Below are 12,972 nucleotides of genomic sequence, written 5' to 3'. Positions count from 1 at the left end.
AACAACAATTTTTGTCATGTTCTTTTCCATTTAATAATACAAAAAGAAGTTATATTTTAATTTTATGGCTTGGTAAATATCTTAGGGCTTTATAAAATATTGAAATTATTGTTTGGATGCCAATTTCTGTTCAATTTCTTTGTTTCTTATATATTTAGGCAATGACAGCAGCAAGTTACACTTTTTAGCTTCTGGGTATATTGATAGATATGCTGGCATTCTGTCAGGTGAACTGCTTTTTATTTTAAGCTATAATAGATCATTTTGGGCCATTTAGCTCCGTTGGTTAAATTCTAATGTTAAGAATGTCAAGTTCAATCCCTGATTTGTAGATTCCTGACTGAGGTGAGCCACATAAAGGTGCATCCCGGAGACATAGGCAAACCGAATGAAAGAGGAATCGGTGCACCTTTATTCTCTCTGCTGAAAATAACTTCAAGCACATGACCCGCTGGGATATTAGCTCCTTTTTCTTTTTTAGAGAATATCTCCCTGTTAATTATTTTAGTACAAGGCACAAGACAGTCCTTGTGCAGCAGAGAAGTGTCTGTTCTACATTCAGTCTCAAGGGGGTTTCCATACTCAGAGATCAGGTGATTGTATCAATGTAGAAATATCATGTATGGGGTTTTAACTCTTAAGAGAATCATTCCTGAGTTCAAATGAAGCAAACTACCAACTCGCAGATCTCTTACCAGCTTGTATTTCATTAGCCCTTTATGGCTTTCCAAAACTTTTTTCTACACGTGGGGGCAACCTTGCTTTGTTTCAGAATTATCTGAAGAGCTTTAAAAGGATCAATTCCTGACCAGACACCACAGAAAGTGTGGGAGGAGCTCATCATCATTATTATTTTTTCTTAAAATCTCTCAGAAGAACTCTAATGCAGCTTGTCCATGGATTGGCATTTAAAAACCACTGCTATGTTATGTCATTTTATTCTCCCAGGAAGGAAATCAACCAGGGAGCCATTAGCATAAGCCTTTATTCAACATCGCCAAACAGGAGAAGTCTCTAAAGAAACTGTGAACTTAGGGAAGGAAGGCAGAATATTTATAGGGCTTTGGCAGGAGTGTTAGCTGAAGTTCAGCTAGTTTTGGTTAAAGGCAGTTCTTGGAAGAAGAATGAATTGTTTCTGTAGATTAGCATCCGCTCTTTGGACAATCTCGGTTTTATCAAAAGGGGTAGAAATTAACAGGTGCAAACAAAAGACTGGTGCAACACATTTTTTTAAGGGTCTAAGGTCATGTGCAAGCGGTTGGGAAGAAATAAGGACATGTGAGAATCGCAGTAGAACATTCTTCAGTCCCTTAAGTTTGTCTCAAATCTCACACAGCCCTATGAAGTAGATAGGGTATATACATTCTCACTTTATAGATGAGGCAGCTGAGGTTCAAAGAGGTTAAGCGACGTATGCTTCTTTGAAATGCCATTGTTACCAGAACTGAGAGAGCACCTAGGTTTATTTTTTAATTTTGTTTATTTGTTTTTTTTTTTTTTTTTTTTTTAATTTTATTTATTTATTTATCTTTGGCTATGCTGGGTCTCTTGCTGCGCGTGGGCTTTCTCTAGTTGTGGCGAGCGGGGGCTACTCTTTGTTGCGGTACGCGGGCTTCTCATTTGCGGCGGCTTGTCTTGCTGAGGAGCACGGGCTCTAGGTCCATGGGCTTCAGTAGTTGTGGCTTGCAGGCTCTAGAGTGCAGGCTCAGCAGTTGTGGCACACGGGCTTAGTTGCTCCGTGGCATGTGGGATCTTCCCAGACCAGGGCTCAAACCCGTGTCCCCTGCATCGGCAGGCGGATTCTTAACCACAGCGCCACCAGGGAAGCCCCTGTTTATTTGTTAACTTTTAAAAATTTGTTTGCTTTTTGACTCATGGTTCATTTATTTATATTTATGAATATCCTAATATATGTATGACTCTATGATGAATACTTTTCCGGATATAACATGATTTTATGAGGATAATATATACACATATCAAAATCACATGGTGACCGATCATGTAGGGTAGCATGTAATGTACTAAACGGTTGAGTAAACAATTCATGTTCTTGGGGTTCAGAAGAGCTTAAAGGTTTCAGGAATAGCTTAAAGCAATAGATAATATCTGAACTAGGCTGTAAAGAAAGGATAATACAGAAGATAAAAGTATCTGGGACAGCATTCCACACAGGGAAGTATGGCTTAGATAGGGCTAGACAGACTTATGTTCAGGGAACAGAGAAGGTTTGTTTTGTTTCATGTAACCATAGGACAGTTGACATGGCTAGAATGGCCTTTGGGGGCCAATAGATCAGTGCTCCAAATGAAGGAATTCATATTTCATGGGTTTTCAGGCAGTTGGAAGTTGCTGCATTTAAGCTGCAAAGTAAGCTAAGAGAATATTTTTTGAGCAAAATGAATCCTGTGCGATGTACTAACTGCTTCAGGACGTAAAGTAGTAAAGTCCTGTACTACAGTGAGTGAAGAAGGTATAGAAACAAAAGACTGGTGCAACACATTTTTTAAAAGTTTTGTTTAGAAATAATTTCAAATTTACAAAAAATTTCAAAAGTAAAAAAGTACAAAGAACACTGATATACTTTTACTATGGTGAGCGTGTTGTCCTATTTGCTTTGACATTTTCACTCTCTCATTTTTTTCTTAACCAACTGAGGATAAGTTATATACTTAAGAGCCCTTCATTCTAAATACTTCAGTGTGCATTTTCTAAAAATAGGGATATCCCTTTACAGAACAGAGAGTCACCAACTTCAGTAAATTTGGCACTGATACAATATTTTTTTAACATCTTTATTGGAATATAATTGCTTTACAATGGTGTGTTAGTTTCTGCTTTATAGTTTTATCTGTTCTCTCATCCATATTCCCCGTTTGTCAGTTGACCCAATGTTGTCTTTTGTAGCATTTTTGCTTCCATCAGAGCATTCAGTCTAGGGCCAGACATTGCATTTTGTTTTCACGTCTCTTTAGCCCCCTTTAATGGAAAACATTACCTTAGACTTTCTTTGTCTTTGATGACATTGATAAATTAAAAAGATATATAGTCCTCCGACCTCTTGTCAATGTAAAGTCACTTTTTGGGCTTATCTGATGTTTCGCCGTGATCATATTCACGTCTTGCATTCTTGGATGGAATACATTGTTGATTGTGTGGTCTTCTTACAGTATCCCATCTGGAGGGAGATGATGTCCATGTCCTTGACTCATGATCTTAATGCTTGGTCAGCATGTTGCCCAGTTTCTCCACTGAACAGTATGTTTTTCTCCCTTACAACTAATAAACTGTGGAGAGACATGTTAAGACAATGAAAATATCTGTACTTCATCAAAAATTTGCCCTAGATGTATCATCCACTGAAGATTTTACCTGATCCAGTCTTTAACACAGTAGTTACAAGTGATTATTTTCAAACTCCATCTCTCTTCCCACATTTAGAGTCAGCACTTAGTATTCTACTATATACAAGAGCTATCCCTTCATTCTTTCTTTTTCTTTCTTTCCCTTTCTTCTTTTCTTTTTCTTTTCCTCCTTCTCTCACCATCTTCCTCTTTCCTTCCTTCCTTCCTTCCTTATTGGTATAGACCCACAAGTTTCTGTATTTTCAAGTAGTTTATAATTACTTCATTTAATTATTTTGGTGCTTAAAATGTCCCTGTTTGAGCCACTATGAATCCCATGAAGTTGGCCTCTAGGATCTTGTGACATGCCTCCACTCCAACATTTTTTTTTAGCACTTCTTCACTTTCTGGATGTACATACATACATATCAATTACACGTTCACATAAAATGCATATACACGTATTTTAGAAAACATGAGTTCACACTAGCACCTCCATATCTACAGCATTGTTTCTTGACTCCCCCATTCCATGTTTTCATATCCCTTCTTCCAAGGTGGAATCTTGGCTCCCAGGGATGTCATTTTCTCATTTGCCCAATCCAGTCATACATCTACAATAGTTTCAGAATTGCTTTAAATTGCCCACACTACCACGAATACTACGGACTGAAAACAATTCACTATTAGTTTGTGATTCTTCTCAGTCCTTACTGCCTAAGATTTAATGTGTATGGTCAAAAGCTAAGTTGATAAATAACTTTGATTAGTTCCTTTCTTCGTTTTTTCCTTTCCTTTTCCTTCCTTCCTTTCCCTTTACTGTAGTTATAGTAGTCATTTGAAATACAATTAGTTTTATTTCAGCTTCGTTTTTTCCCCTCCCATTCTTATGTATTTAATTACCGTCGTGTGTAGAACGTTAGCATGCTTTTAAAATCAGTGCAACAACAACAACAACAAAAAAATCAGTGCAACACATTGTGAATTAGGAAGTGATGAATAGAGTATGAAAATGATCACTGTAACAGAAATGTTCCCTAAATGAATTGCCATCTAATTTTCATTAAAATTTAAGATGTATCTTTTCAATCGCAGAGATTCCTACCAAACTTCTAAATGAATAGTTATATTCTATATTAGTCAGTTGCTTTCTTCAACTTCCAGTGATTACGTCATTCCTTTGTTACTTAAATGGTTGTGCATTTATCTCTCACCAGCAATCATAATGTTAGAAAGCAGAGTTAACAGATACTTATACGGATGTAGTTGGCTTATCGATACAGGAACAAATAAGTGGTGGATTCAAAGGAGAACTCAGAGAGAATTGACTCTGTTGGGGGATCATTCCTAAGTTAATGTCACATGTTTCCACTCTTCTGCTCCTCAGCATGCACTGTTTCTTCACGGTGAAGTCACCCATGTCTCCTTGGCTAGGTAATACTGGGAAACTCTGGCACCTAAGACTTCATTAGGAATCCATAGGCCATTGGTAAGGTTTCGCTTATGATCTGAAAGAAAAGGAATTCCCTTTCAAAATTGCCAAATTTGGATGACAAACACATTTGTTTAACAGATTTTTTTTCCCAGGAGGTATTATTAAAATTAGGAGTCTCAGCCCACCAACTCAGGGGTGCAAGAGATGGCACATTTATTAACTGACCTTACATCAATTTAAATCAGACCTTAGGCCTTTCTTCTGGGGTTACAGGATATTTAATCAGTCATGTGCCATCACCCCCACTCCCACCCATACCCTGGATCATGCAGAAACTCCTGTTGGCTTCTGTCTTCACTGGTTCTCACCAAAAAAGACAGTTCTCCGAGTTTGTCCTTTAAGCGATAAGAAGCCTGTTCCTCCTGTCCTAGGGGAGGCAAAGGGTCTTTGCTGACTCCTGTCGCTGAAGAGCTGTGGTTCAGTCCACCGAGGTTTACCTCATCCGTTCTCTCTGAAACCCTGAACCTGACCAGAGAGCAGGATGCTGGCACTCAGTGCTGCTAAATCCCACCGATGTTCATCTCTGTCTCCTAGTCAGTGGTAATTGCCTCATCTAGTTCAGCCCTCGAATGCATTCTGCTCATTACTTTTTCCTTTCTTGAACACCTTGCAAACGAGGCCTTCAGAAAAGATTAGAAAAGGTGTTGTTTTCCAGAAAGTTGCCTTCCACTTTCTGCCAAGTAAAAGCCTTTGAGGCAAAGTGCTACAAGGGACTTGGCTAGTTTCTTAGAACTGAAGGGAGAACAGAATATAAACCAGCATTTCAGTAAATTAGCCTGCCATTTACTCGTTCTCAAAACTGCCAAGGCCTTAGAGCAGAAATTATATTCTATCCCCTCTCCGTTGTGTAGGAGTTGCAAGTTTTTTCAGTTGTGGAAACCAACTTGCTGTTTCTCAGAGTTCAGAGATGAATGGGCATATAAACTGAGTAAACACTGATGATTCACACAAATTATGCATATTCTCCCCCCACTCCTCCACCACACCTCTTCTTCTCAAAACTAAAGACAATGTTTTGTTTTTCACAGTAATTGTCATCAGGGTGATTCATATTTGGGAAATTATGTTTTGCCAAAGATCTCATGAAAGCCAAGAATTCATAAGAATAAAAAGTCAGCCTTGAGTTACATAGCATAAAAAAGGTTTCCAAAGATGCAATGGAACCTTGCCATTGAGGCTTCACGTTGGAATGAGACTTTTTCAAACACTCTAGTGGCCACATGAAGCCAACCATGAATCAGGAAAGCAATAGACATTTCTTATTAAATTTTACAGCAAGTTCAGAAATCACCGAACAAGAAAAAGTTGTAAAGGAAAGCGCTGGAAACTCTTCATGCAAAGTCCTACATTTGACTACATCTTTAAATCAGAGTTATATATACTGTTAAGTCAAGTATTTGTTGAATACAGGACAGTACATACTCAGGTCATTCCTGGGAATGTCTGAACCTTACCGAGGCTCATGAGGGTAAGCAGTTGCCAGCAAAGAAGCCCAAGAAGAGAGAGATTCCCCAGAACTCAGATGAGAAAATGCTCTACACACTGTATGGGATCCCTAAGTAGGGAGTCCTTGGGTTTCAACATATCACCTAGTCTGTCTAAAATATCTGGAGTTGTGTGTTCTGTATGTGTGTGTATGTTAGTGTGTGTGGCCTTTGTTGAACACTATTCACTGCATATCCAATTACCCAAGCCTGGAAGCTGGGACCAGCATTATTTCCCCCTTCTCCATCATTCTGTACATTATTAATAAATCCTGCAATTACATCGGCGAGACTATCTTATTTTGTCCATTTTTTTCTATTTCTTCTATAAACACTCTACTTCATATTGTCTGCAATCTATTATATCCACAACAGAGAGATCAAATACACACACACACACACACACACACACACACACACTCATGTCTTATGTCTGCCTAAAAGCCTTCAGTAGCTCCTAATAGAATCAGGAGGCACTGTGACATCTGACCCCTGACTCGTCTTCCCATCTCATCTGAGCACTAACCTCACTTACTCATGACTCTCCAGCCACACTCTCTGGGTTTTTCCTCACCTGAGAGCCTCTGTTCATCTGTCTCTCCTTCCTGGAATCCACCTCCCCCTTCCTTTTCTCCAGTTCTTAGCATGGCTTTCTCCTTTTAGTTCTTCAAATTTAACTTAAATATCCACTCAGGTACTTGCCCGCATTCCATATTTCCCAACCCAGCATGCTGTTCATCAGATTCATGGCATTTTCTGCGTTTTATCATCATATAGTTAATTATTTTCTTACCTGGTTTTGTCTGCCTTACCCCAATAAGCCATGAATTTTGTGAAAACAGGAGCTAAGTCTGCTTCTGTCAACATTATTTCTTAATTGCCTAATATAGCACCTGCCTTATAGGTATACTACACACTCAGTAACTTTCAATAACTTTCAGTGAATTAACAAGTGGATCTAAGGCTGGGGAGGGGTGGTCATTTTCTTCTGCAGCAGAAATTTAACCCAACTCAGAGCAAGGCTCAGCATAAAATCTTGCTATCTGTTTTGGTAGAAAGATTTGATTTAGAAATTGAGATTTCTGTGCAAACACACCACCCAGGTGGTTGTTTCTTATTGGAGATTATCATCAATCTGGATGCCCCAGACACTGAGCAGAGGCATTCTGTTAATCTCAAATTCTCCTTTTCCAATAAATCTCTAGGAAAGATGCTACATTTTTTTAAACGAGTGGAGCCTTAAAAATATTTCTCCTTCATTGTCCTTTATTTTTTCTTAGTCGATATATGTATTCAGTAGTAAGAGGTGGCTACATTGCCAACTGAGGATTAAACATGGGAATAAATTCTGAGGAAAGAAGGATTTTTGAAAGGCAGCAGTAAATGTTTTATTAGGCAGTGGATAATGGCTTTTAGGTGTTCATTCTCCTTCATGAGCAAACATGTGCCATTACCGTCAATGCAATTTATATATGCTTATTAAGGAAGGAATAGGCTCTTGAACATGGGCCGTAATGATTTTTCTTGTAATTGGGCCATGGTGACTCCAAAGCTTTTTTACTACTTTTTTATTATGTATGCTCTGCATACATATTCTATTCCTTTGAGAAAAGAAAACAGACAATACGTGTCATTTTTATCACTGAACTTCTTTCTCAGTTCTGCTGAACAAAATGTGCTTCCCTATTTCAGAGCTGCCAAGAACTGGACAATTTGGTGTCATATTTAATTTCAAGTATTAGAAATGTTTTTTCTGGATATTCTCTTACTGTCAGTTGGTTCATTAATGTAGCTTTTAAGAAGAAAACATGACCGTTTCAGGAGCAGGGTGGGTTCACCAAGTTAAGACTCAGATTTTAATATAATGAAAAAGATAAAATAACACAAGGAGATAGAAAAGCCCAAGTAATTCTTTTCAGCTTTGCATATTCTTCATTCTATTTAGCTTGTTAATTCAGTGTTACTGGTGTCTCTAGTGATTTATATTTGAAAATTATTAAAGGCTAATTTTATTTGCTACCCAAGAGGTAGTTCCACACAGACTAGTATTGAGGTCACTGAACAAAAGAACTGAAGAAGGGGAGAAAAGTGATGTCATATGAGAAAACAGAATTGCTAAGGATTTAACAGTATTTTTGCTTGGGATAGACAAGAAGGAAGTATAGTGGGGAGGAGGGAGGAGAGACAACTGTTTACAGTGCTATTTTCTGTATTAAAAAAAACACACATTTGCAGAGAAGGAATCAGAACAAACTAATAACTGAAAAGAGAACATGCCGAGGGATAGGATAGCAGGACTGCTGTTGTCAGGATCAACGACTAGTAAAGAGGTATGGAGATTAAGGAGCATTAAGTACAGCTCAGGGGAGAGTTTTTTATACCAATGAGTTTGTTAACATCAAAATCAAGTATGTGGGCAATTTTTCTTGTGCAACAAAAAGTATGCCTTTGATGATTTAATTACAGGCATTTCCTTTAAAATGCCACCTCGTATTTTATTGTTTTTTTCTAAAGAAATGGAAATCTGTCAGACTGGTTGAAGGAGGCCCACAAAGGGGGGGTGTTCAGTCTTTATCACACCTGGGAAGAAGGTTCGGTGCATCTTCCCAGGGCTGAGACTGGGATTGGCTCTAATTCATATTTTCATTAATATCAGGGATGATGGGATAGGGTAAGCTCGATAAAATTTCCAATTACGCCAAACTCAGTAGTGAAGCTAACACCTGGAAGAACTTGACTGCAATTTAAATGACCTTTTTGAGTTTCTGAAGAAAGTGAGTGCGTTTAATTAGACAAGAACAAGATGCAAGGAGCGAATCACTAGCAATGATAAGAGTACTTTACCGCTGTGCTTTAGAAAGCAAGTTCACCTCTTTTTTAATTTTGACTTCAACCTTGCAGGTAGGTACAATGATCACTCTGGAGGTAGGGACGGGACTAAGTAGGCTTTTAATGGGATTGGCAGAGAAATATGGCAGGATGAACAGGGATGGGGTTGAGTTGAAGAGTGAATCACTAAATAAATTGGCAACCGAGCTTCACACTAGGGTGTTTAATAGAAGATTATACTTTGTGGTAATGTGGAATAATTTTACTGGTATTCTTAAAATTGGACATGCCTTGAACTGGTATGTCGTGCTCAATTTAGGTATCCAAATCCTAAGTGCAAGGAAAATGGCAGAGGGCCAGAAGAGATCAACAGGAATTCTTCGTGATTGGGAGACTAGGTCTAGGAAAGATGGAATTATTCAGTATAGAAAAGGGAAGGTGAAAAGTACATATTTAACCTCAAACACATTTTCATGGCTCGTAATTGGAAGGATAGTCAGCAGCTCTTCATTATTTCTATTGATATAGGAAAATATACAGTTACTTTTTGTTTTTCTTGAAGAACATTCTTTTTTTTTTTTTAAAGGGCATATGTGTTTGTGTTTTTGTGTGTGTTTTTTTTTAAAGAAGATGTTGGGGATAGGAGTTTATTAATTAATTAATTTATTTATTTTTGCTGTGTTGGGTCTTCGTTTCTGTGTGGGGGCTTTCTCTAGTTGTGGCAAGCGGGGGCCTCTCACTATCGCGGCCTCTCTTGTTGTGGAGCCCAGGCTCCAGACGCACAGGGTCAGTAGTTGTGGCTCACGGGCCCAGTTGCTCCGCGGCATGTGGGATCTTCCCAGACCAGGGCTCAAACCCGTGTCCCCTGCTTTGGCAGGCAGATTCTCAACCACTGCGCCACCAGGGAAGCCCGAAGAACATTCTTTATAAAGACAGACATCACATCACCATGGAGCTGGGATGTATCACTTTCTACTGGGATGATTTAGGATAGTCATTGCCCCTCGTCCTCCTCCATTCCATCCCTCCCTCCCTCCCTCTCTCCCTCCCTCCCTCCCTTCCTTCCTCCCTTCCTTCCTTTTCCTTTCTCTCTCTTCTTCCTCTTACTCTTTCTCTCTTCCTTTCTTCATTTTTTCCTTCCTTTATTCTTTCTTCTAGTTTTAAAAAATTCTGCAACTTTAGTTAATGAGGATCATTTTTGTTAAGACTAAAATTTGGACAGAGATTAAAACTTGACCTAAGAAAGTTTTATTAAGTAATTCAGCCTCACCATGTAAGGTCATTTCTCATTTTTACTATACATACATAACTGAATATCAAGGAGGTCTGTAGATCCTTGCATTTTAAAATGTGATTTTGCTATGGAAGTCTAAAGTTGAAAGTGCCCTTCAGATGCAGAAAATAATAATACACCATCTTCTCTTTTAGGTCAAATGGCGGGGGATCATACAAGGCTGGAGTTTCATAACATAGAGACTGGCATCATCACGGAACGCCGGTATCTGTCTTCTGTTCCCTCCAATTTCATTGGACACCTGCAGAGCCTGACATTTAATGGAATGGCATACATTGACTTGTGTAAAAATGGCGACATAGATTATTGTGAGCTCAATGCCAGGTTTGGCTTCAGGAACATCATAGCAGACCCTGTCACCTTCAAGACCAAATCGAGCTATGTTGCCTTAGCTACGTTGCAAGCCTACACTTCTATGCATCTTTTTTTCCAGTTCAAGACAACATCCCTAGATGGACTAATTCTGTATAACAGTGGGGATGGAAACGACTTTATTGTGGTTGAATTAGTTAAAGGGTAAGTACAGGTCCGTTCAATGACAAACGGAGCTTTATGAAAATGAACCTCAAGTTCCACAATTATACATTAAACAGAAGGTGGTGGGCAGGGAGGGTGGTTTGCAAATAATGCATTTGTTTAAACCACTTTTTAGGTATCTTATAAAGTTCATAGGGATTCAGTACAGTTTTTTATATCTACATTTCCATACATAAGGTGCAAATAGCGTCGAGTTCTAATTTATTGTAGGCATTCCATAAGTCTTACTCTTCAGATGTGGATATCTTTACTACGCACATGGTAATTCCACAAAAGAATTTCTACACTTGTTGGCTAAGTTAAATAGCTAAGTTAAATAGCTAATTCATGCAAGCAGATTACTTCAACTCCACAAAATCCCATTTAATCGAGGCTTAATTGTATGTCAGAGTCTCTTGAAGAATTTAGAAAGATTTTTATGACATTTCCTTGAAACTGTGATGAACATTTGGTATCTTTTAATTGATTTAGGTATTTATTCATTCAGTTGGTGAATATCATTGCACGTTTACAATTGGCTAGATAATATGCCATATTCCTTGCCACTTCTGTGCACACTTCAGATTCCACCAACCCCAAGGCACACAGATGCACACAACCCGAGGGGATACAGGTGAACACATAAATTTAGCAGAAAAGCACCAAGAAGTTTCCTAATACGATCTTGGGCAAAGGTTCAGGAGATTATTTAGCAAAATTAGGAAAACCTATGAGTCCGGGAGTGGCTACCTGAGCTGGTCTTGAGGGATGAGTGCACATTTCCCATAGAGAAATAGGCATTCAAGATGGCAGGAAACAAGTGCAGGAAGCTGAGACTCGCCAGTTCTGTGTGGTTGGCAGAGGATGGAGAGAGTGGTGGAAATAGGGAATGAGTAGTCACAGATATTTATCTTCCACAGCGATGAAGTGGAGTGTGGACCACAATTTAAAAAATATTTTCACTATTTCCTGTATTGAAGACAATGAATAATCCTCCTTGCTGAAACAGAGTAGTGTTTCTTACCGTCTTGTTAGTTGAGCTTCTACACAATTCACTCTCATGACTTCTAGCAAGGATGCAACCGCCTGCAAAAGAGATCTCTGTTTGTAATAAGCAGTTTGACTCCATCAGAAATTCAAAAAGTGATGGCAGTTTTCCACCTTCCCTTTTTTCCCAGGTACTTACATTACGTGTTTGATTTGGGAAATGGTGCTAACCTCATCAAAGGGAGCTCAAATAAACCTCTCAATGACAATCAGTGGCACAACGTGATGATATCAAGGGACACCAGCAACCTCCACACTGTAAAGATTGACACGAAAATCACAACGCAAATCACAGCAGGAGCCAGGAACTTGGACCTTAAGAGTAAGTGCATGGAGTCAGAGCAGCAGGCAGGAACCCACGTGGTTTGTGCTCCTGTGGCACAAGCTTTGCTTTGGCGGTGGGGGGAGCGGGGCGCGGGGTGTGGGTACCTTTTGCAAAGACTGACCAGAATTTCATCTCCAACATGTAATTAATAATACGACACACAAGCCCCTGCTCCCCCTTTAATGTGGCAGAAACACGTATTTTTAATAGCAGCTCAAAAATGCAATACCTAAGAATGCATGCATGCTTAAAATTTAAGGAGTGAGAAGAATATATCTTAGTCTTGATATTATAAAGAAAAGTAGGCGTTTGCAAGTTTCTTTAGTCCTAACAGCTTTTAGTTGATTTGGAGTCAAGGTAACCAGATACCTACTGAGTTTCTTCTAGAGCTTATTAGTTTTCTCTTCTTGGTGAGGTTTCCTAGATACTTACAGAGCCTCTCACCAACAGGGGTCTGAGGCTGGCTTATACCCTGTGTCTCCAGTGGTGAATCCCTCCCAACACCCACAAACACCAATGGGAATATTCTTTCACCAGCTGCTAAGGAAGTCTTAACAGACTTTTTCCTTCCTTTTTTTTTTAACATCTTTATTGGAGTATAATTGCTTTACATTTCCTTCCTTATTGATACTTGATTT

At 38.9% G+C, this 12,972-nt stretch overlaps 1 protein-coding gene across 15 annotated transcripts in view; it reads left to right on the top strand.

Annotated features, from left to right (window-relative positions):
* Positions 1-12,972, top strand: part of NRXN1 (neurexin 1) — a 1,148,195-nt gene that overhangs the window by 564,017 nt on the left and 571,206 nt on the right. For all 15 annotated transcript variants that reach the window (XM_032653219.1, XM_032653220.1, XM_032653228.1 and 12 more), the window contains 2 exons: positions 10,581-10,962; positions 12,141-12,331. In XM_032653219.1, the coding sequence (XP_032509110.1) occupies positions 10,581-10,962; positions 12,141-12,331 (573 nt within the window). The remainder of the gene's footprint in view (positions 1-10,580; positions 10,963-12,140; positions 12,332-12,972) is intronic.

Source organism: Phocoena sinus, chromosome 13, assembly GCF_008692025.1.
Source record: "Phocoena sinus isolate mPhoSin1 chromosome 13, mPhoSin1.pri, whole genome shotgun sequence".
NCBI classification, from domain to species: Eukaryota; Metazoa; Chordata; class Mammalia; order Artiodactyla; family Phocoenidae; genus Phocoena; species Phocoena sinus.
This window is presented reverse-complemented; position numbering and strand designations above follow the sequence as displayed.